Genomic DNA, 25,528 nt, shown 5'->3' on the forward strand with positions numbered 1-25,528 from the left:
GAGGAACAGGCAGACATCAAACCAGTACCGCCAACTCTGCCCGTACCCATTGCTGCTTCCGCATTGCTGAAGGAGGTGCTTATTTCTCTCCCACGCTCTTTGTTGGTTGACAACTGCCAGTACCAGGACTTTCTGCAGAGAGTAGCAGCAGACCGGGGTATTTTGATGGAGAGGTTCTGGACCTGCAACACCAGCTTTTGGACATCCTCCAACCTTAGGGGCCCTCTTAGGTGGCTCTACCCATAACAAGGGCATTCTCCTACCAGCATGGGCAATATGGCACATCCTTGCCTCCTATACCCCCACACTTAAGAGAGCAGAGAGGAGGTATTTTGTACCTGCTCAAGGAGAAGATTTTCTTTTTACGCATCCTCCCCCCAGCTCTCTCATTGGCCACTCGGCAGTAGAGCAGGCACACCACCAACAGCTGCAGAAGTCTACCCCTCTGGACAGGGCAGCAAAGAGAATGGACCTTTTGGGCCGGAAGGTATATTCCTTTGCAGGACTACAGTTCCAGATTGCAAACTACCAAGCTCTGCTAGCCAAGTATCATTTTAATAACTACAACAAGCTAGCAGAGTTCACGGACAAGCTGCCACCAGACCAACAGCAGCAATTCCAGGCGCTGATGGACGAGGGGTGACTAATCACCAAGGTGGGCCTTCAGGCCACTGTGGACGCAGCTGGCACATCCTCTCACTTTCTAGAGACTGGGGTCATCATGTGCTGGGACTTGTGACTCCAATTGTCTGGCTTCCCCAGGGAATGGGGATCATTCCCAACATGATCTCCTCTGAGAGGAAGCGGACACCCTCTTCTGGAGGGACACCATAGAATGTGTCCCGCAGTACTGCTGTGGCTGTGGGTTCTACTCCCCTTATTTCCTTATGCCAAAGAAGGAGGATGGCTGCCACCCCATTCTGGATCTCCAGTCCCTGAACAAATTCATATGCAAATTCTGGTTCCAGATGGTCACGCTCCCTCTCAATATCCCATCCCTCCCCCATGGTGCATGGTTCGCAGCTCTCAATATGAAGGATTCATACTTTTCATATAAACCTCCACCCAGCTCATCAAAAGTTCCTCCATTTCATGATGGGATACTCTCACTGTCAGTTGAATCCTCCTCTGGGTCGTCCTCTTAGGTATCGCCACTGCCTCTTGCATGTTCACAAAGGTCTTCACTGTCATCGTGGCCCACATGCTTTGTCTCGGCCATCTCCGCCGCAGATGACCATCTGCCAGGGTCTGCTATCAAGCAAAATGGCAGCGCTTTACCACTTGGACACACTGCCACCACTATCCTCTGGACTCCATCTCCATTCCATCTCTATCTCTTCAATTACCTTCTCCAGCTTAGTTGGTCAGGCCTTGCCCACTCCTCCATCTGTCAGCACTCAGCACCTTCCTCTCTCCTGTGGATGGGTTCTTCGTCTTCATTCCACCCGACCACTGCCTCCTTCCTCTGCAATCTGCACCAATGGGAAAACAGCGAGTAGAAGCCTACCCCCTCTTGGGACCTCAGTCTCATCTTCTCTGCCCTCACAAGGACGTCCTTTGAACCCCTCACGACTTACTCTCTTGCCCATCTCTCTATAAAGGTGATCTTGGTGGTCATCACGTTGGTGAGGCGGGTAGGTGAGCTGGCGGCCATGATGGCCGACTGCCCCCCCTTATTGTCTTCAACAAAGATAAAGTCTCCCTGCAACTACACCCCAAGTTTCTCGCTAAGGTGGAAGTTCCGTTTCACCTCAACCAATCTATCCACCTTCCAATTTTCTACCCCAAACTGCACACCTCTCCTAGGACACACATATATTGGATTCTCTCGATGTCCACTGTGCACTGGCCTTTTATCTCCAACACACCTGCGCCTTCCGGGCCTTATGCAGTCTATCCCTCACCATTGTTAAGTGCTGTTGGGAGCATACCCTCTCCTCATAACACCTCTCTAAATGGATCTCCCATTGCATCGAGGAATGCTATGCCCTCTCTTATGTTCCTTCGCCCCCTGGAGTCAAACCCACTCCACGCTGGTGCATACCACCTCATTGGCTTTCCTTACAGACGTTCCATGCAGGACATTTTGTAGGGCAGCCACGTGGTCCTCTGTCTATACCTTTACTGCTCGCAGCTGGCCATGCTGTCCTGCAGACTGTGGCTTCCTGCAAGTCCTCACACCCCCCTCCACACTGAGCACTGCTCACTATGTACCTATGTCTGGAATCCATATAGGGACCATCACTCATAGAAGAAAAGGGGGTTACTTTACTGTAACTGGAGGTTCTTGGAGATGTGTGGTCCCTATTTGGATTCCAGTACCCACCCTCCATCTCCTCTGCTGCAGGCTCTCTTGCTTGCTGGCGAGAGGGACCTGGAGCGGCATCGACCAGCACAGCCTCTTAAAGCCTCAGATATACCACGCAGCTGATGCATGTGCAGGTCAACAAACACTACTAGAAACAGCTCTGGTGTATTGCGCACATGCACACTCACGTCTGGAATCCAAATGTGCTTATCTTTAAGTTCCACGGTATAAAATGCTACTTTCTTTCTGTGCAAGAAATATCCCCAATAAACAAACAGTGCAGTTTGGGTAGGTGTCTGAAACAGTAAAAAGTCTCAGATTAGTTCCCTTTTCTTTGCTAGATGTTCCTGGAAGTTGTCTGCTCTTCTGGCACTGTTGGAGAATCCTCTGATCCCCTTCTACGAAGGGAATGTAATAGATTTCTGTTTCTTTTAAAAATGATTTATCAAGGATAGATTTCTCTCCTCTTCAGTTTAGAAGCTTCTGGTGTGTGACTTGGAGATCACTATTAAAGATTTGAGAATTTAGTAACTTCCAAAAAAAGTAGGTCATTAATGAGCCAAAGGCTGAATATAAAACTGGATCGCTTCTAATGGCCAATTCCTTTTCTTCTGTGAGAGAGAGAGAAAACAGCTTAGCTATGTATTGGTGCCCTCTAGCAGTTTTTTTGTAAGACAAAGTTAATAATAATTAAGGCTAAGTTTTTGCACGGATATTTTTGGTAAAAGTGAGGGACAGGTCATGGGCAATAATGAAAAATTCACGGAAGCCCGTCACCTGTCCCTCATTTTTACTAAAAATACCCATGACAAAATTGGTAGTCTGGGCAGCTGGCGGGCTGGGGGTAGGGGTGGGAAGCTTACAGGGTCCCCCTCCGCTGGCAGCTGCATGCTGCAGGGATCCCTCCTGTCTCCAGTCTGGAGCTTTGGGGATCCTCCTAGCCGTGGCTGGGAGCTGCTGGGGTCCCTCTTGCCGCCTGCAGCAGTGGGGATCCTCCCTACTCCCCGCCATAGCTGGGAGCTCCAGGGATCCCTGCTGCTCCCGCAGAGACCGGATGCGGCGGGGGTCCCCCTGGCTGCCCATGGCAACCGGGAGCAGCAGATTCCCCCCCACCCCGTTGTGGTGCCAGGAATGGCAGCAGGGAGCTGCAGGGCTCCCCCTCTGCCATCTACGGTGGCTGCAGCTCCCAGCCGGCACTGGCTGAAGTCATGGAGGTGTTTTGGAAATCACGGATTCCGTGACTTCCGTGATCACCGTGACTAAATTACAGCCCTAATAATAATTTATCAGTCTACTCCCTGTGCATGCTCACTTTATGATTTAAAGCTTTTTTAGACATTCAGTGATGCAGATAAAAAAACCCGGATACATATATTAAATGTTTGTTTATTCTGTTTATGTACACAGACTACTTTACTGTATTGCCGCAGTTCAATAGATTTACAAACATTAGCTGACTGGAGCTCCTCCCCTATCAGCCACCAGTTTGATGTGGTGAGTCCATCACATATATGGATATTTGCACATGTGACCCAGGGTCAAGATCCATGGATTGTAAGCCTTTCCAGTTTTATGAAACAGGAAAATCTTCCAAAACACTGCCCAACAGCTGTAAGCTATGCTTGGATGTTTGCTTACACAAGACTCCAACTGTTGTCTCCACAGGTTGACATTAAGTAAGTTCACTTCTTAAGTTAATTGAAAATACCGCAGTATATTAAACCTCTTTTTTATCATTTATTGAAATTACAATACCCATTAAATTTCAATATTATGTAAATATACAGCACTATTATTTCCTATGTTTTAATCTTTCTTAAATATTAATAACAGAAAATTAACTAAAATGATTGGGTTTAGAAGAGAAATAGTATGCTATAAAGATTAATTCATTTCTTTTGACTATATTGTACTTTAGCAGTGATGTATATTAGCAATAATGCATATTTTTATAGTTGAATTTGCTGTACAGCACCAGTCTTCAATAATAAAATCAGAGTAGAGACTACAATGTTAAGGATCACACTTAAGGACATATACACAATTAAAATATAAAATTCAGCAGAGAATAAAATGAAGTGTGTAAATTGCATTTTCTAAATTCATGTTATTTTTCTACCTATTTTTTTCTTTTTATAGCAGCCCTATCAATGCCAAGAAAGTAAATACTACTACAAGTAGTGATTCATATATTGGGCTCTGGAGAAACTACCTGATTCTTTGCTGCAGTGCAGCAACTTCCACATCCTCTTCCACATCTGCAGGTTCTGTGAGATGTTCCCCTCCTGAGACGCTGGCGTCTACTCCTGACAGTGGTTATAGCATTGATTCAAAAGTAGGTTCTTCTGATATTTTCTGAGTGGCTCTGAATATTTCAGTAACATAGAAATGTTTAAGATTTACAGCGCATCCCCTATTTTTAAGATGCTTTTCTGATTTGTATGAAAAAACATTGTTATGCTACTACCACCTTGCTTTTGTCAAACAAAAAACAATTAACTGGGACATATCCGCAAATTATACCTATTTTTTTCTGCTTAACCTTCCTTAATTTGAAGCTAAATCTTGCCAAAATTGTCAGGAAAATTTACCTGCCCAAGCATAAAATCTGCTCTGATGATGATGAGAAAAGTTGATATTTTATTTATCATTAAAGAGTTGCATCTTTAAGCAAATGGGCAGGTAGAATTCTGCAGTTTTAGGCTAAAAAACTAATCTCATTCCAATTATTGAATCAATCTACTTTTCAGGATTTTGACACTTTTAAGTGTTTTCCCCCAACCAGAGACACTTGTCGACTTTTTGTTTTGTTTTGCATCAGATACAGATCTTACTGTTCTTAAAAGTTTTTCAACATGGTGGCTTCCCCTAAAGAGGAGAAGGCAGTTTGTGGACTGTAGAGCACATTTTTTCCCTGGCAGGGAGCTTCCTATTTTTGTTCCTTCTGTTACCAAGACCTCTTCCCTTGTTGGGAGGAGGGCACCCATTGACAGGAACTTAAATTTCTTTGAGACTCCACATGGAGCCAGACCATAGGCCCCCAGAAGGTTTACCTTCGTCCTCTAAAAATGGCAAATACACTAAAACATCCAAGGCCCTCTTAATCCAAGGAGTTTGCCTTGCAGAATTGGGAATTTCTCATCATAGAAGTTTAAGATACTTTACTTAACCCACTATCAAAATGTGAATTGGATAGTCACCAAAACTCCCAGAGTGCATTTTCCCTCCTAAGGGAGAAGGTAGAAAAAATGCTCTCTAGCTGTAATGACTTGGAGAACATTATGTAAGAGCCCTGAATACAGCTGCATTACAGACCAACTATTCCCTATCCACAAGCTGTGTAGGTTTTCAAAGGAATTATTTGACTGCTGGTGGACTCTGCCATAACCTGAGTTGTTAAAAAGAAATCCATTACAATGGATGGACAGTGGCTGTAAAGATTCCATTTAAAAAAATGCTGGAGTACAATTTCGAGAAAGATTGACAAGTCAATCTAAGTTTTTTCATCTGGTACTTTGTATTGAGATCTTAGTACCTGGCTGGCAGATCTGAAGAAGGCTCTCCCTAAAAGTTTCTGAATCACCAGGGAAAAACAGGAAATCATAATGCTAGCCTCTCATTTTCTTTAATGCTTGAACATTCTCTTCAACTTTCTTTACCACTAACATAGTAAGCAGAAGAGTCTTGTGGTTTGCTATGGAAGTTTCAATTGGTATCTGTGGTGAGTAGGTTGCTATCGGGCAGTGGTCACCAACTTGTTGATCACAATTGACTGGTTGATCCTAGAGAATCTCCTAGTCGATCGCAATCTCCGGTGGTGCAGCGGGGCTGCTGCTAAGGCAGGCTCCCTGCCTGCCCTGGCCCCACGCCGCTCCCGGAAGCAGCCACATGGTCCAGGGGGCAGGGGTCTCCCTCCATGCTCTGCTTCTGCCTGCAAGCACCACCCCCACCGCTCTCATTGGCCGGGAACAGAGCTGTGGCCAATGGGAGCTGCAGGGGTGGTGCTTGCAGAGAGGGGCAGCACGTGAAGCCATGTGCCTCCTGCATCCCCCCCAGGGGCCACGGGGTGCATTCGCCCCTTCCGGGAGCGGCATGGGGCTGGGGTAGGGGAGCCTGCCTTAGCAACAGCCATGCTGTGCTGTTGACTGGGAGTTGCACCCCAGTCCTGAGTCCTCTCCTGGAACCAGCACCCCATACCCCCTCCTGCACCCCAAGCCCCAGCTCTGACCCCCCTCCCAGAGCCAGAAGCCAGAACCCTGTACCCACTTCTGCAGCCCTGAGTGTCCTCTCACCCAAAGATTTAAAGGGTAGAATGGCCGCAACTGTCCTTCAGTTCCTTCCCACCACCCAAGGCTATGAGTATGAATTTGAAGTGTCTGAACTTCATACTCATTGGGCAGTCTATCCATTGTCTTGTAAATAGTTGTAAATAGATAGGTATTCGGGGGTTAAAAATGAAAGAGTACTGGTACCAGCTCCTTTTATTCATCTGCCTATGGCACCGGTGTACTCAGTACCAAAATCCCACACAGTGTCAGAGACCTTAGGGTCTCTTTGATACCTTACACACAGCTCTTGTTGATTGTGAAAGTGCTTCCTTCGGTACTGACTGCTACCCCTGTGCTAATGAGAGTTCAGCCTGAGTGTGCTTTCAGCACTCCATTGGGACTGGTCCACCTCTGCAAGAAGAGAACTCCTCCTTGGGCTCCAATAATAGTAGGGACATTTCATCAATACATTCCCTGGAGTCTAGGTTTTCAGATCCATACACCTCAGAGACGAAGTCTAGGGCTTATTTTTATTATCCCAGAAATAGAGGCTCTGACAGAAATACTACCGCTTTAATATATCCCCCTCCATGATCCCCTGTTCCATATGCTTACCAGAGCCCTTGGCCTTATTGGGCCCCAGGGGGATTACATCATGCCAGAAGAAACCAGCTTCTGCAACCTAGCCCAGAGCTGAGCCCCCCTCCCTTCAGTAACAAGGAAGCATTTCAGTCGGTTCAGACTGCAGCTCTGATGACTGAGCAAGGTGATCAGGGCTCTGATGAGGACTTACAAGTAGACCATCCCATCTTCCTGATGAGAAGATCCCCCAAGCTTCTGGACATCTTACACACATCCATGACTGGATGTCTTGTGATGCCCATAAATGAGGGACTGTTAGAGCCAGCTAATTTATTCTGGCAGACATCTGCTTCCCTAGCTCTTTTATCAAAAGAGTGAATCACTGTGACCAAGTCTTTTCTCAAGGCTTTGAGTAATTTTATACATGCCCTATTCCTGTGTCACTGGTTGTTGTAGTGGACAAAGAAAGAACTAGACAGAGTCAACAGAAAGCTACACTACAAAACAAAGAATCCAAGAAATTTGATTTATTTGGTTGCAAAAATTATTCATCAAGCCTACAAATGAGCATCACCAATTACCAGGCCCTGTTGGTGAAGTAGGATTACTTGAATTGGCACTCCAGCTCCAAATTGGTTGCTAAAATTCCTCAGGACAACAGAGAATTTGTCTTTGATCTCAAAAGGATAACTTGCAGCATGTATATAATTTAAGTGGCACTTGATGCTGCAGACACGATATCCAGATCCATGACTACCTCGATTGCCATGATTAGACCCTTGGGAATCCCTAAAAAGGTATAGGTAACAATAGAGGATTTTTCCTTTTGAACAGTGCAAACTTTTAAATGTGAAGACAGATGAGGCATTTGCTAAAGGCCTCTTGAGTGAAGCTGAAGTGCTAAGGAATCTACACTCCAACATCAAAAGGCCTCAACCATATCAGAGGAAGCCTTACTATATTCAGTGTACACAGCCTGAACCCAAGAAATGCCAGCAATTTCAGAGAAGAGAACAACAGCATGCTACATTGGGAGTGCAATCACTTCTAAATCTTGGAGCAGTGGAAGAAGTTTATCAAAAACACACAGGAGCATGAGGGTGTTATTCCATTATTTTTTACTTCCCATACAGAAAGGGGACCAATGCCCTATTCTGAATGTGAAATAACAGAATACCGCCATCTCCAAACTCAAGTTCAGGTAACTCTGGCCTCAGTGATTCCAACCCTGGATCAGTAGGACTGGGTATGTTGTTCTTGACCGCCAGGATATTTACTTTCTTATAGCAATTCATCCTGTCCACAGAAAATATCTAGGGTTCAGGTGAGAAGTTCCTACTACAGTACTAATACAGGATTGGCCATTCGGTCTATCAGCAGTGTTGAAGGTATTTACAAAATGCCTAATGGTAGTGGCAACTGACTGAGGATTCAAGGAGTATATGTTTCTGAGCAACAGGTCACCAACTCCATACAGCAGACTCCACAATTTTTTGCCTCCCTATGCCTCAAAGTAAACAAAGAAATCATATTAATTACTATTCAAAAGATATAATTTCCAAGGGCAGTTCTGAGTGTGGCTTATCTTCCCCAAGAAAGATTCCAAGCCATGCTACTAGATCTATCTATGACCTACAAATTAATCATTTTAAGAACCTATGTCAGGCATCTGGGGCATGTGACCTCCTGCACCCATGTAACTCAGCTTGTCAGACTTCATCTTTATTGGTGGTTGAAAACTGTGTATCAACTCAATGGACTGCACTTGATATGAGAGTGCAAGCCCCTGAGAACTCCGCTTGTCATTAAATTGGTGGAAGGACACTTTCAAAGTTTGCAAGGGAGTGCCTTTCTCTTCACTGTTGTTGTCAAAGACTTTGGTGACAAATACACCCACACACACACCCATCCTAATCTTCAAGTACAGGGCCTATAGATTCCTCAAGAAGCTTGGTTACTTATACATGTCTTGGAACTAAGGGCCATTCATTGAGCATGCACAGTATTCCTCCCAATTCTGAAAGGTCTAACAATTCAGATAATGACAGACAGCACAACAGTAATGTTTTATATAAATAAACAGTGGGAACAAGGCTAACCACCCTTTATCAAGAAGTTGTGTCCCCGCAGGGCTACTGTATTTGTCATAAGATTACCCTGATAGCCATATGCTTACCAAGTTTTCAGATCATCAAAGGATAGTTTGCAAGCAACCATGAGAGGTCAGTTAAGGATACTGTTATTCAAGATGTATTCATTAGGTGGGGTCATCCATCCATAGACCTGTTTGCTTTCAAAGAGAACAAGAAAAGTCTCAAATTCTGCTCCACGAGAGTTCAGTCAGATATCTCTTTCTGACATGTTCCTAATCCTGGTCCCTGGGTCTAATGTATGCCTATCTGCTGATTTTAATGATCCCAAGAGGTCTCAGGATGATCATGATAGCACCTGGGATGGCCAAAGCAGTTTCTGGTTCTCAGACCTTATTAATCACTCCATTTGACCACTAGTCCAGTTGCTTCTTCATCCAGGTCTGATATCTCAAAGATAAGGACAGATTGTCCATCCAGATCCACTTTCTTTGCACCTCTCAGCATGGATGCTGGTTAGTTAACATTAGAGAGAGGAGCTGTTTGTCTGAAGTGCAGAATATTCTTACGCACAGAAGAAAGGACACCATGAAGCTTACTTACTCTGCCAAGTGGAAGAGATTCACATTCTGGGCACATCAGTGCTAGTTATTTCCCTTTCAGACTCAGATGCCTGCTATACCTGGTTATCTTCTGTTATTAAGCAACATCTCTGGACTATTGCTGAGCTCTTGGACAGCCCAGTTAGCAGATGTCTCGGCTATTCATCCTCCAGTTCAAGGTCATTTGATATTCTCACCCTGGAGTAGCTAGGTTCCTGAAAGGCCTTATGCTGATGTATCCCTCAGTCAGGAGAGCTCCCCTTCCTTGAGATCTAACATTGTGCTGATGTGTTTGATGGGGCCACCTCTTGAGCCCGAGGAAACATATTTCTTCTTTCATCTATTCAACTTTCTAGTATCAATAACATCTTCTAGAAGGGTGGCAGAAATACACGCACTCATGATAAGACCCTCCGTACACTATATTTTTTAAAGGCAGAGTGACTTTGAGATTTCATCTGCCATTATTACCAAAGGTAGTCTTTGACTTTCATTTCTGCCAACTAATTTATCTGTCTGTATTCTTTCTCAATCCACATTCAACAAAGGAGAAGCTAACTTTACACCTTAGATTTACTTAGGGCACTCTCCCTCTACCTTGACAGGACTAAGCTAATTAGGGTGTCCCCTATATTGTTTATAACTTATCTCAAGATAGTATGAAAGGTCAGGCCATATAAATCAGAGATTTTTTTAATTGGATTTCTATGTGCATTAAGTTATGCTATATAAGTTATGCTAAATAGCCAAGTTAGACCCACCATTGAAGGTTACTGTCCATGGTGTGAGAGCTTAAGCAGCTTCTACAACCTTCTTGAGAAATGTTTCAATAATAGAGATATGTAGAGCATTTACCCAACAGTGCTCTGTAGAGGCAGCATCAAGATCTGATGCCCACATTGGGAAGGCTGTCTTGCAGTTACTGTTCAGGTAGACTCTTGAACCCACCTACAGTGATCTAGGTCACTGCTTGTGAGTTACTGACAGTGGAATATATATGGACACACACTTGGGAAAGAAGAAATGGTTACTTACCTTGTATTAGTGGTGGTTCTTCAAGATGTGTTGTCCATGTATATTCTATAGTCCGCCCTTCTTGCTCACTACTACAGAATCCTACAACACCTGGATTCTGTATTGGTGAAGAAACTGAGGCACTGAGCAGCTGAGGAAACCCTGCCCTTTATGTGCTTCATTGGGAGGCACAAGGACACTCGGGGTACAGGTACGGCCCCAGTAGACACTGCTGGGCAAAAGAATATAAATTCAAGTGCTTGGGGTGCATATGCACTACTGCATCTGAAAGAACCAGGTACTGTAAGGTAAGTAACTAGTTCTTTTTGTTTATTGTGCTCACAGATGTTCCTGGTGCCGCACAAAGCAAATAGGCATATTTCCCTGCATCAAATAGTTTATAACCTAGAATTTAGATATGATACAGCCAGTGAGACAAAGAATAAACATGACGGGGACAGGAAGGGGAAAGGACAGTTATATAAATAAGAGTATGCTGTGATGTGCTTACTGCATGTTCTCTTTGTTGTGAATAAAATCTTTATATTGGATGATGAAAATTAGTTATTTTTTATAGACTTTTTGCAGTTGAAGTGAGAGCCATGCTTGCTGGGAATATTCAGAGTAGTGAGACACCTATCATCTGTCTTTAGTGTGAAGAAGCCTTGTCTGTGCTTGCTGTGGGTCAGTTCTCCAACACCTCCTGCCTTTGGCCACACAAGCACTACCTTCTAGGTGTCCTGAGGTCTCACTTTTTTTTTAATGGTGTACACTCCAACCCCAAGTCCTACGGACATCCCTCTGGAGTGTCCAGCTTCTGTTCCACTGGGCACTCACAGAATTCACAGATCCAGTACTTCCAAAGGAATAGTACATGCCAGCTTACCAGTTTTACATCAGGATCGCCATTCCGCTGAACACACAGCACTTTGATATGTTTATAGTGAAAATAAGAAGTTTATTTAACCCCAAAAAAGAGAGATTCAAGTAATAGCAAGTAGATGGAAGTATTAAACAAAGGGTTACATATAAAATAAGATCATAACTCACATTCTAGAACTTAGTATTACTCACTGGCATTTTTCAGCCAGCTAGACTGTGATCCCATTTTCACAAAACAAGCCACGCTCTCAGCTGGTCCCCTCAGTACAGGATGCAGACCAGCTCTCTAGCTACAGTTACAGTCCAAAAATCCATTGTCCTCACTTGTAAATAGGACTCCCTCCTGCTGGTTTATTTCTTCCTGTAAATTTCCTCGTTGGAAGATTTCACAAGCCCTTTGACTCAAGACTGTAAATGGGTCTCCGTTGTGAACTATACAATACTCAGTTTAATTGTAGACAGACACACAAAAATTTAATACCTGAAAGAAACATGCTTCTCACCTTTTGGTGACCAGCCCCAAATCACAGACCTTAAGAACATAATTTTCAGTATATATACATAGCTCCTTACCTATTACCTTTACATAACATTTCACAATGATTCTGAGGGCTGACGTGACACGGGCTTTTAGTAGAGACCTTATGTGACACGCTTTGGTGATCTAGTATGTAGATACCAAACACCGGGAATCCCTGTAATCTTTATGCACCCTGGGTCCACTGCCAGATGGCACCAAGAGATCCCTGTGTCACAGTGAGTTTTTAGGAGGGATTTGAATGAGGGAAGGGTATCAGCTTGACAGGTTTTTTAGGTGCTCTCCAGGCAAAAGGTACAGCCTGGAAGAAAATAATGTCAATATTATGGAGGTCACTGAAAACCTGTGCATTTGGTCTGGAGACCTATGCAATATGAGAGATCCTGTATTTCAAAGAAGTAGAGGAGACATTTGTTTTGATGCTAATCTCCTCAAGAAGCCCTGATATAAAACCAGAAGTAACAGTGTGCAGATGGAAATGAGATTTGTACAAGGATGGGGAGGATAAAACATCCCAATAAAGATATTGAAAATACGATGCAGAGAGACTGTTGTTACTGGTTTAGAGCAAAAGTTTCCCTTTCATAATAACTATTTCAAGTAACTTCTCAGTTTGGAAATAATTTAAAATAAAATTAAACTTTTTTTAATGCTACCAGCTGGATACTGTGTAACTACTTGCTAGAAAAAAATATTCGGTTTTCTCCTTTCAGATTATTGGCAGTCCGTCCCCTTCATCCTTGTTTAAGCACATAGTTCCAATGATGCGCTCTGAGAGCATGGAAATTACAGAATCCCTTGTGCTGGGACTTGGCAGGACCAACCCAGGAGCTTTTAGGTAATTTTTGTGCTCTAACCATTTTATTGCTAATTGATCATGAAATTGTTGTGAACTCTGATTTCAGTTTAATTTTTAAAAATCACACGCAAAGAAATATCCTACAGGCTTGAAAACTGAAGTGAATAGATCCTCTTTCTTAGCAGTTAGCAGTGTGACAAAGATTGCTAGATATTGAAACAATAGACACACAGACTGCGCTTGAAGCCCAAATCACACTAGCTCTCAAGATCAGTCAGTAGTTGTTGCTGTAGTTTTGGGTTAGAATAGTTCATTTCCTCATCTCAGTTACATGGACCTACAGCTCACTGTGCCTCCTGTGATATTTGTTTATTTTTTATATTTAAATAACAATAAAAACCATCAATACAAAAAGCTCTCAGCACCCTTACAGTTAATTAAATTTACATTAATAAATGATGAGCATCCAGCAGCAAAAAATACTCATAGAGTGAATTAACTAAGCCAATAAATCAAAGCAGCAAAACAGGTCCTTCTTCTTCAAGTTATGCTCCCTATACATATTTTACTCAATGTGTGTATGTGCTCCATGCACCTGAGGCTGGAAGATTTTTACTAGCGGCGTCCATTTGTCTGCAACTGCACCTCCTTGTGCTCCAAACTGAAGGCATAAGGAGTGGTTTGGACCGACCACCTCTTCAGTTCCTTTCTACTGTTCGTGCTCTCAAACAGAACCCTTCCAGTGTTTGCAGCTTTGCTAGAATTCCTGTTTCCAGTTCAGGTTTGTTGTAAATAGTTCTCCTTTGTCTTATAGTTAATTTAGTTTTAGTCTTAGTCAGTCAGTTAGTGTTAGCAGAGGTCTGGAGGCTGTTGGGATATGTAGCATGCCCAAGATACTTAGCATTAAATCCTGCATGGCCAGTCCCTGGTCTTCCTGGTTAGTAAGTTCTACAGTACTTGTTTATGTTGGTTTTGGGAGTCACATATTCCCTCCAAGTGCAATATTTGTCATCCTTTCTCCCTCGGACTTGACATTTGAGCGTTGCTCCAAATATTCTTGATAGAGTCCTCTTTGAGCCCCAGTCGAGCAACCCTGAGCTATCAGATCCCCCTGTACATTGGCTGGAAACACTGAGATGTGCCCTTCCAATGATCCAGAGTCAGGGAGTACTGTGCTAGGAAGTCACAACCAAAGACCCCAGCAGACAGCACAGATGGAAGGAGAGTGTGAGCAAACACTTGCTTAAAAAAACACTCCCAAGTCCTCATCTAAGAAGAGGACTTAATCCCCTACATCCAGATCTGGTGAGACTTCATGTCCTGGTATAGGTGTGTCAGGAGCAGACAGGGAGCATGAATCTGCACTGATAGTAATGAGAGTCAAGAGTGCTCTGAAGTGAATGGCCCCAGCAAGATAAGGAAGGTAACGACTGCTGACTATACCAACAATACTGTCTCATGGTAAAAGGAGGATTCTGCAGTATCAGCTCCCCCTATCTAACCTTAATAAACACCATCGGATTCACCAAGAAGCAGAAGCCCTTTCCACTCCCTATCTTCTAAAGCTGTGTACTACATCTTAGATGACCTAGACATTACTGATATTGTCAGAACCAATGATCACTAGAGACATACCCACTCCTTTGGTGCACCATTCACCAATCCTGTCAACCAGCTAAGGCTCTACCACACGGGTTCTCAACCTTTTTTCTTTTTGAGCCACATCTTCCCCCCCAACCAGCATGCTATAAAAACTCCACGGCCCACCTGTGCCACAACAACTGTTTTTTTTCTGCATATAAAAGCCAGGTCCAAGGTTAGGGGGTAGCAAGCAGGGCAGTTGGTCGGGGCCCCATGCCACAGGGGGCCCTGTGAAGCTATGTTGCTCAGGCTTCAGCTTCAGTCCTGGGTGGTGGAGCTTAGAGCCCTGGGGTTGAAGCCTTTCTGCTTTCAGCTTTCTGCCCTGGGCTCCAGCAAGTCTAATGCCAGCCCTCTTGGCAGACCCCCTGAAACCTACCTGCAGACTCCCAGGGGGCCCCGGACCCCTGGTTGAGAACCACTACTCTACCAGGCATCCCATACCATTAGCTCCAATTATGGTATATGGGGATACATATTTCTTGGATGATCTTGAGATGAAGACTCTTGTCCCTTGTCTGAACTGAGGCACAAGAGTAGCCCGTATAGGGATTTCAGGTTTTGCAGGACTCCTCCTTCCTTCCACATGACGTATCTAGTCCAGGACAATTGGTAAACTCCCCATGGGGCCACATCCTTTCTTCTCCTTGTCCTATTAAGGGATCAGAGCAGGAGTTCAGAGAGAGATTGCCTCATATTGATAAACCACAGTTATCTCAGGAGCAATATGAAGAAGAGGAGCAATAGGAATAAACAGACGCTTTGTGGAACTGTCATCCTCATCTCCTAAGGAGGCAGTTGCACCAGCCTCACCATCACTACCAGATGATTAGGACCTTCTCAGAAGGATTGTGGATGCACTCCGGTCCCTCTAGAGGAAGTCCAGGACACCGCTCACAAATTGCTAGATATCGTCCAGACTGCTGGCACGAGCACAGTGGCACTTCCTATCAGTGAGGCTATATTTAAAGCCAGCTAAGATGGTCTGGCATACCCCAGCCAGTTGCACCCCCTACTCTGCAGAAGCCTGAGAAGAAACATTTTGTACCATCTAAGTGGTAAGCTAAGGGCATCTAAGCTAGCAGAACCATTAGGAAAGGGATAGATAATACAGAAAATATTATACCACTATGTAAATCCATAGTACTCTATGGTATGCCCACACCTTGAGTACTTAGTGTAGTTCGGGTCACCCCATCTCAAAAAAGATGGTTTTAGAATTGGAAAAGGTACAGAGAAGGGCAACAAAAATGATTAGGGTATGAAACAACTTCTATATGAGGAGATATTAAAAAGACCTGGACTTTTCAGCTTACAAAAGAGATGACTAAGGGGGGATATTACAGAGGTCTATAAAATCATGAATGATGTGGAGAAAGTGAATTAAGGAAATGTTTACATAATACAAGAACCAGGGGTCACCCAATGAAATTAATAGGTTGCAGGCTTAAAACAAATATAAGGAACTACTTCTTTACACAACACCAAATCAAACTGTGGAACTCGTTGTCATGGGATGTTGTGAAGACCAAAAGTATAATTGGATTTTAACAAAAATTAGATAAGTTAATGGAGAATTGGTATATCAATGGTTATAAACCAAGATGGTCAGGGACGCAACCCCATACTCTGGAACTGGATGACAGGGGATGGATCACTCAGTTGCTGTGATCTGCTCATTCCCTCTGAAGTGTCTGGCACTGGCCACTGTCAGAAGACAGGATACTGGGCTGGATGGATACTGAGTCTGATTCACTATAGCCGTTCTTATGGAATTAAGACGCATCTAGCTATCGTGCAAGAAATTCCTGTCTTAACCAAAGGTCCACCTCTCTTCAGATTTTAACATACTATACAACCATTCTGTATTATATCAATTTGCAGTGGAAAGTGGGCTCAGTGCTTCATGACCATGATGCCATGACATTTTTGAACTCATGTCAATCACCACGTCACCCTTGCAATTCTCCATCTTCCAGAAGAAGAAAACAGCCACCAAAGGAAGTTAAGCACCCAGAAGGAGAGGTCCCTCAAACTAACAACGACCAGTACTCTGCTTGCACAGTTGGGAGACTATGGAATGGACTTGTTTGCCACAGAACGCAATATTCAGTGTAAACAATTCTGCTCCAGGAGGGAGAAGTCTGAAATCTTTAATAGATGCATTGCTCTAATCATATGTTTCTCTGTGCTTTCCCTCCAATATTTCTTATTCCAAATTGCTGCAGAAAAGCTGATGAGAAAGTGTCATGTTGTTTCTTGTAGCCTGAGCATGGCCCCTTCAGTTACGGCACACTGACTTGCTTCACTTGGTTTTTGATCCTCTAATCTTTAGTTCCACACACCCAGTAGATCTCCTGCACTAGGAGTAGAGCCAGATTCTGTACACTGATTCCTGAGCTGAGAGCTCAGGTACTGGCTGTTGAGCAATTTGGACATAATTGCATTGGGTAAGTCCTGAAACTTCTGCTGGAGAACAGGAAACCTTCCACCAGAAACTCCTACTCTTTGAAATGGAAATGGTTCTCCATCTGGGTAAGACAGTAAAGATCTTATTCTTGCCAGTCTTCAGTTCCCTTTGTTCCGAACTATCAGTTTCACCTTGGATGACCTGGTCTCTCTTTCAACTCAGTGTGTGTGTGCCTGTTTGTGATTTTGGCCTTTCCTTCACAATGACAGGTCTCTACTGAATTCTCTCATCTTATAGTGACATGATTTTTCTAAAGACTTATTTCATATATTTATTCCTCTTTGGGAGCCTGGAGAGTTTGAAAGATCCAGGCGCTAATGGCTGGGGCATCATTTACTATATTCCATAAAAATAAGGCCATAATTTGTCATCACCCCCAAATTCTTGTCTAAATTGGTCCCTGATTTCTTCCAGAATCAGTCAGCTTGTCCAAACCCATTTCACTATCAGGGATGATTGGCCTACAGTCTAGATATAAGATAGCGCTATGCTACTGTCTGACCAGGATTAAGCCATTCTTCAAAATATCTTCTTAGATTGTAGCAGAATACAGGTCAGTCATTTTCCATTCAAGGACTCATCAAGGGTATCAGACTCTCCATATTCTCAGTACTATGAACTAGTGGGGATTCCATTAATAACAAGTATTGGGCCAGATGCCACCAAATCTGAAGTCTAGGGACTGCTTGTTATACTGTGCTGTCTCAAATACTGGTGTTGTAATAGATGGTAAATTCCTTTTCAATTGTTATTACTTTGAGAAATGTCAGATTGATGCTCTGTCTTGCATATTAGCAAAGTCAGTGTCCTGTCTTTTAGATATTAATTTGATTTATAAAGTCACTGTAAATGAAAGCAAAACTAGAGATATTTTCATTTTTTAATACAAGTTTTCCAACATTCGTTTCTGTAAGACATTTAGCATCTTCACTACTAATTCAGTGATTTATCTATCATTTTTATCCAGGGAACTAATAGAAGAATTACATCCTATAATTAAGGAAGCACTTGAAAGAAGACCAGAGGTAATAAGGATATTTTTATTTGTGCTCAGAATCTTCTTATAGCTATTTTTCCACAAATATAGTAGAGAAATATTACTATCTGTTCTTTAACAGCTATGGCTAACATACAGTAATGTAGCTTAACTAAATAACTAAAATAGTCAAAACCCTTTTTATTCCTTTCAAGGTAACTTACATATATGTTAGTTTTTGGTTGTTTTTTTAAATCAAACCCTTAACTTTAGAACTATGCACTGAAAGCCCTTCTTGCCAAAGTAATTTTGTTAGTAATAGCTAATAGTTTAAAATATTTTTTCCACCTTATTTTTTATGTCCTAGTATCCAAGCCAAATGCAGTCTGTTTGCTTTTACTCACAGTGTTGTGTTGGTGACATCCCATCAGTCAGAGAGGCTCATGTGTACTGTACATAGGAGAGAGAAAAATACGATTTTTCTAACTGGGACAAAACATTAACTTACCTGACCTCTTCCAGTCCTACGAACAAGGCTTCTCTGATGGATAGCATATCACCAGTATATATGGTACATACTGAAGTGTGGAACCAAACAAGTGCTGTTAACCCACAGTGAGCCTGGATGTCAGTATATTCAAAGGAAAACAAAAAGATGACATAAAACAGTGTAGTATTTGTTCTGTGGTAGCATCAAAAGTCCTTAATAAGGACCAAGACCCCAGTGTGATAGGTTCTGTACGAACACAGAGTAAAAGACGATAGGTACCCTAGATAATAACTGTTTTTGTTTTTGATCATTGCACTGAATTTTATATTTTAAACATAGCTGATAGGAACATCCAGTATGAATTTCAAATCCTGTCCCACAGCTGTGTGCCATAATGCATTTTTTTCAAAGCCCTACATGTACCTATGCTAGTCATACAAATGCCAATCTTTACGCATCTATACTTTACAGTAGGCGGTGTGAAATGTAAAGCTGCAGTATACTGTTACAGAAGATCATGTCAAATTTAATTTCAGATAACTTTATTCATGTGGTGTTATTCATGTATAACTTAGTGGTTTGAATTCAATTGGCACATCATTGGAATAAGTAGACTGTAATATATTTAGAACTAAAAGTTACCATTGGGCTCAAATGGTAAACAATGAGGGTAATTGTTTTCCTTCTTTTGTTCAAGAATAGTTACTTTTAAATCTATTATAGAATATCCAGGGAGATTGAAGTGTTCACCTACTGGCTTTTGTATGTTACCATTCCTGATGTCTGATTTGTGTCCATTTATTCTTTTACGTAGGGACTGTCCTGTTTGGCCAATGTACATGGCCAAGGTGTCAATTCCAGGAGAGGAATGTACATTGGCCAAACCGGACAGTCCCTGCATAAAAGAATCATTCTCTCATAACAGTCTAAATCGTGGAGCAATAATTTTCCATTGCACCCAGTTGAAGAAGTAAATAATAGTGTTCTTCATGGAAGTCTGAGAGGTTACACAAGGAATGAATGTGACCCATGATCTAGTACATTAAAATTGTACAGCAAATCTGCTAACTGTTTAAATAAAAAAAAAAATCTGTGACTCACTGCTGAAAACTGTAGTGGTACCAACATGAGTGGAGTCATGACTGTGTTTCAGTGTCCCTGTAGGCCAAACTGATATTATCCTTATTCACTCCACTGCTCCATGTAATTTTGTATTTTTCCATTGAACAGAATATGAAACGACGCAGGCGTCGAGATATTTTACGAGTACAACTAGTACGAATATTTGAACTGCTGGCAGATGCTGGTGTTATTAGTCACAGGTAGGTGTGGAGTTAATGAGAAGGCATTGTTTATTTCCCTAACAAACTTCTGAATTAAGAGCCAATAGTTTCTCTATACATTTGTCTGTTTCACCTTATTGTACAACTGAACAATCACTTAAAACTTAATATAGAGCAGCATAATACACAATAATTCCCATAAAACTTGTAGGAGGATTTCAGTGACAATAATATTTCAATATTATAATAGAATACTGGAATAATCAATATTTTGCCTTGTTCCCATGTTTTCTTGAAAGACCAAATAAAGCAAACAAACAAAAATCCACAAGGAGTTTGTAAATACTAATTTAAAAAACATAAAGATATGCTGATCAGTATCTATAAATTTACATCTAAGTTTCTGACCACTCTATTTTATTTGAAATGCCATGGAACATCTCATGTTTTCAGTGAGGTGTGTAAGTGTGTGAGACAGGTATATGTTTGCATGTGTGTTCTTTTTGTATAGGACCTTGTCAGTAGTGAATGAGTTAAGTTACAGGATCAAGTATAAAGCCCTTGAGCTACTTTTACAGTTGAGATCCCAAGCTGGAGACAGATAGACTAACTGAGCTCTTCCTGCAGTAACATCCTGATGTTATACAATGAGTCCTGTGAAAAGAAGAAAATGTGATCTATTAATACTTAACTCCCTGGAGATATTTAAAATAAAACATGTGGGGCAGGGGAGGTAGGAATATAATTTTTTGTTAATCTAGCCTAACATGTAAGATATCACTTTTATGGAAGTCCTTTAAGATTTATAAATCAGGCATAATTTATATGCGCTCAACATATCAAAAAGTAGCCTAAAGCTTCAGGATGAGGCTTGTTGTTGACAACTCTGCTGCTTGACTGTGCAAGAGACAGAACTTTCTCTGTTGCCAGTCTGAGGTACACTCCGACCCGCCGCGGGCGGGGTCGCGCGATTTTCATCGATATATCGATATATCTCATCTAGACGCGATCATATCGATCCCGATCGCCCGCATTCGATTCAGAATTCCACCGCCCGAACGGGTGGGGCGGGGCGGGCGCGGGAGAGAGGACCGACATCGATCCCCCACGAGAGTGGAGGAAGGTTATCGATATAGATAAGATGACTTCATTCACGCGTTATACGAGCTGAAGCTTGCTTATATTATATATTTTTTTTCCTTAGTGTAGACCAGCCCTAGGTCTCTGGAACAAACTCTTACAGGAACTGAGGACTGTCTCAAACTTCACCACTTTCTGCTCCAAGGGCAAGGCACACTTCTTTGACCTTCTCTAATATAAACAGATCACTGTATACATTTAAAGAAAAAAAATCCTACTAGTACAAAACATTCCATTACACACACCGTTCTCTTCCAGAGGACAAGATGAGAGAGCATCAACCACATGTGACAGATGTTACATCACTTAAAGCACTACTAGAAAGCACTCAGATCCCATAGTGATGAGGCTGATATAAGAGCCTATTTAGCATAGAGTATATAGCTGCTGTTTCCAGTTAGTACTCCTCAGCATAGCATAAAATACTGAGGACCTTTGTCTAGCTCAGAAGATAAAGTATTTACTTTTTGACCAAGCACATCTAAATTATCCATTTATTTTAGATGTGTACCTTGTTTATAATCAAGCAAGCAGGTGTTTTTTTTGAGGGGAGGGGGGTGTTAAACCATCACCCTGAACAAAAAATTATGATTCTATAGTAGTATTAGAGACGCTCCTGATTTACAAGGCCTGGTTATTGGGTCCAGTTTCATTAGTGCTTTTCTTGCTAAGACAACAAAAATGTGCTAAGAAAGGGTCTCGAACCAAATACTAGTAAAATGACTTGGTTTAGTAAAAAGTCTTTTAAAAGTTCTTGAATTTTGTATATTCTTTGAATCTTTTTAAAGAAATACATAGTATGTCTCTACTTACCATAATACTCTGAATATTTTATTTTTAAGTGCAAGCGGTGGCCTTGATAATGAAACACATTCCCTCAACAACACTTTATTGGAGTATGTCGATCTCACTAGACAACTCCTGGAGGCAGAAAATGAAAAGGACTCTGACACATTGAAAGATATCCGATGCCATTTTAGTGCCTTAGTGGCAAATATCATTCAAAATGTTCCAGGTATGCTCAATACACTTTAATAGGTTTTGATGACTCATTTTAATACACCAGACCCACAAATTGTTCCTGAAGTTGTAGAAATTTACCATGCTAAAATGGTATTTAAAACTGACAATATGAACTTTTCAGAAGTGATCACTGATTGTATTTTTAAATCTAAAAATTAAATTATTGTTACTAAAAGACTTGATTACCAAGTTTGAACATGTTTCTTTCTAGGCTAATAATTGCTAAACTCCTTGTATACTGCTTCTGTTCTTTCATACCAGTGACATTCATTCGAGCATATATTAACTTATATTTTAAAAAGCTGTTACGCTGTTGAACTTTGCCTGTATGGTACTGTGCTTGTTTCTAATTCATTTGGGGACGCATTTGGGTAATTTTTTGTTTTGTTTTGTTTTTTGTCTTATAAATGTAGTGTACAAAAACTATAGTGAAAAATTAGTCAAACACTGTATGTGCTTTTCTTACAGTGCACCAGAGAAGAAGTGTTTTTCCTCAGCAGAGCCTACGTCACAGTCTCTTTATGTTGTTCAGTCACTGGGCAGGTCCATTTAGCATCATGTTTACCCCCCTGGATAGATACAGTGATAGGAACATGCAGATAAACAGACACCAGTACTGTGCTTTGAAGGTATTTTAACACTTTCTGAACTTGAGATATTACTTCCCTGTATTGTCCTTACTTAAACATTTTTGCCAGTTCGCACTTCCTTGCCATTAGTCCAAGCATGGAATTTTCCTTGTCCTGGCTGATGTAGGCAGATGTTATCTCAGCTCCAGATTATTTCTGGATTAATTATTTTTACATTCTAATCAGAACTTCTCTGCCCCCTTCCCACTACTGTAATTTCATCATGGTCCTGCAGCAAATACGAGTTTATATTAGTGCTAAGCTTTCCATGCCCTCACTCCCTAATTGCTCAACTAGAGAGAATTTCAGAATCATTCAGATCAACGATCTTCTGTATCAGAGTGCATTACAATATAGCACCAGCCAAACTAATGTACTGTCTCTTATGGAACAAATGTAAACTTTTCAGAACAGACACCTCCTCTTATCTGGGAATTCAGAGCTGTAGGGTTGGTTCTACCATTCCGTGAACAAAATGTTAAACAGAGTTCCTTGTGTCCTTGCTCCTGGCAATGATCTGAATAAATGTTAGAGTTCTCTGATAGTATTTTAAAGGATTAGCTATAACTGCTCTAGCCCAATCTGATTATTCAAATGTGTTGTTTTTTCAATTACTTTCTAAAGGCTATGTCTGCTGTACTGTGTTGTGGCCCTGTTGCAGATAATGTAGGACTCTCATCAGATGGTTATTTGTACAAATGGCTGGATAATATTTTGGATTCACAAGATAAAAAGGTAACATAAGCAGCATCAGTAAATGTTTGTTAACCATCAGTGTGTGATTTAAGAGTCTTGAGGTCAAATTGGCACAAATGTTCTAAATCAGCTTGTGCCTTATACATCTTTATTATTACTACTACTACGTATTAATGCATTTAATTACAGTCGTGCTAACTAGGTACTAGGCACTTTCTGATCACTCAAGAAAAATAGTCCCTGCTCCCAAGCAGCTTACAGTCCAAGAGCAGGCAGACAAGTAGACAGAAGTTAGGAGAAAGGGAACAGGAACAGATAATATGCAGACATATAGAAAGACTTGATTCTTATCCCAAAGAGGTTACAATCTAGACCTCTGATTCAGGAAAGCACTTAAGAAAAGTCCATCTCTTAAAGTCCCACTGAAATCAGTGGAACTAAGAATGTGCTTAACTGCTGTCCTGCATCTGTGTTTTCAGGACATGGCCCAGGTCAAGACATGAAACAAGTGAGAATAAAAAACAATAGGAGGGTATGGTTTGGGAGAATGAGGATAAAATTAATGATATTATGCAGTCATATGGTCTAATAAAGTGCACAGCTTAATTCTACAAAACTGTTAAATCTTTGTCTATTAGTATTTTTAAGGTTTACTCTGTTTTTATTTTTTTAAAATTAAATCTTGATTATTGCAACTTGTTAGTTTTAAATGTCATCTGTTCTTATTAAAATTATTTTGTAAACCATTGCCTTTTGCTGTTTTTTATAGGTGCATCAGTTAGGCTGTGAGGCAGTTATGCTGCTATTGGAGCTCAACCCTGACCAGAGTAACCTCCTGTATTGGGCCGTGGACCGGTGTTACACGGGTTCCAAACGGGTTGCAGCTGGTTGTTTTAAAGCCATAGCCAGTGTGTTTCAGAACAGGTACAAAAGAGAATTCTTCAAATTACAGTTTCCCAAATTGCAGATTTAAATAGTATTAATGTTTTGTTTTCTCTTAAATGGAACATGTTTTCCATATTGTTTTCAATGTTAAACATTTCAAAGCATTGAACTATATTGTTCTATACAATACTTAAACTAAATGAATTTACCTTTGCTTAGCTAATTCATAGTTAAAATAGCTAAATATACAGTGAAAGCTGTGTTATTCGGCCCTGTACCAACCTGAAGCTCTAAACCAGCATTTCTAATCTTTGTAGAAAGTCCCGTATATAGTCCGGTTAGAGCGGGGCTGGCAGGCTCCCTACCTGGCTCCCTGGAAGCGGCAACATGTCCCTGCTGCTCCTAGGTGGAGGAATGGCCACAAGGGGTTTGGAGTATGGGAAGGGGGTGTGGAGATAGGGGTTGGGGTGCAGGAGAGGGCTTGGGATGCTGGATCCTTGGGCGGGACAGGTTGATACTTGTGGGGAGCTGCCCAAGGTGATCGCCTCCCCCCCCAGATCTGGTGCCCTGAGTCCCCTCCTGCACCCAAACTCCCTCCCAGAGCCCGCATCCCATACTCCCCTCCCATGCTCCAGCCTCGCACCTCCTCCTGCACCCAGACTCTCTCCCTCTTAGTTAATCTACATTATTCACTTACCCGTACCCCCCATTCCTCCAACATGCCAGATAAAACAGCTTTTACTATATTTAAAAAGTGTTTTTTTAACTGATATTTACGATTCTCCTCTAGGGATTACCAGTGTGATGCAGTGGTCCTCCTAAATCTGATACTGTTTAAAGCAGCTGATTCTGCTAGGGCTATCTATGAAGTTGCTATGCAACTATTACAGGTTTGTAAGAAAATTTCATTTGAATATATTTTATGTTTAAAAAAATTCTCTTGTATGTTTAAAAAAGATATTTCTGGTATCATTCAGCTTTATCTTCGTCAATGAAATGCAGAGTTCATTATTTATGTTGCATTTTTAGTAAAGATTTAGGGACAGATCATTATCTTTTATGAATCCGCACAGGTAAATTGACTTTGATGTAGCTATCTGGCCATTTACTCTAGCTGAGGATCTGGACCATATTGTTTCACAGCATCTTTTTAAAATATAAAAGCTAGATAAAGGTTTTCAAGTTGGCCTTCTGAAAGGGATAGTGTGTAGCAGT

General features: G+C 41.7%; 1 protein-coding gene across 20 annotated transcripts in view; it reads left to right on the forward strand.

Moving 5' to 3' along the window:
- The window catches only part of FRYL (FRY like transcription coactivator), a 353,094-nt gene that overhangs the window by 203,317 nt on the left and 124,249 nt on the right, over positions 1-25,528 (forward strand). For all 20 annotated transcript variants that reach the window (XM_039539634.1, XM_039539632.1, XM_039539630.1 and 17 more), the window contains 10 exons: positions 3,716-3,984; positions 4,448-4,643; positions 12,998-13,122; positions 18,159-18,216; positions 19,888-19,979; positions 21,923-22,095; positions 22,572-22,732; positions 23,357-23,467; positions 24,198-24,352; positions 25,104-25,203. In XM_039539634.1, coding sequence (XP_039395568.1) covers positions 3,716-3,984; positions 4,448-4,643; positions 12,998-13,122; positions 18,159-18,216; positions 19,888-19,979; positions 21,923-22,095; positions 22,572-22,732; positions 23,357-23,467; positions 24,198-24,352; positions 25,104-25,203 — 1,440 coding nt within the window. The remainder of the gene's footprint in view (positions 1-3,715; positions 3,985-4,447; positions 4,644-12,997; positions 13,123-18,158; positions 18,217-19,887; positions 19,980-21,922; positions 22,096-22,571; positions 22,733-23,356; positions 23,468-24,197; positions 24,353-25,103; positions 25,204-25,528) is intronic.

Source organism: Mauremys reevesii, linkage group 5 (assembly GCF_016161935.1).
Source record: "Mauremys reevesii isolate NIE-2019 linkage group 5, ASM1616193v1, whole genome shotgun sequence".
NCBI classification, from domain to species: Eukaryota; Metazoa; Chordata; order Testudines; family Geoemydidae; genus Mauremys; species Mauremys reevesii.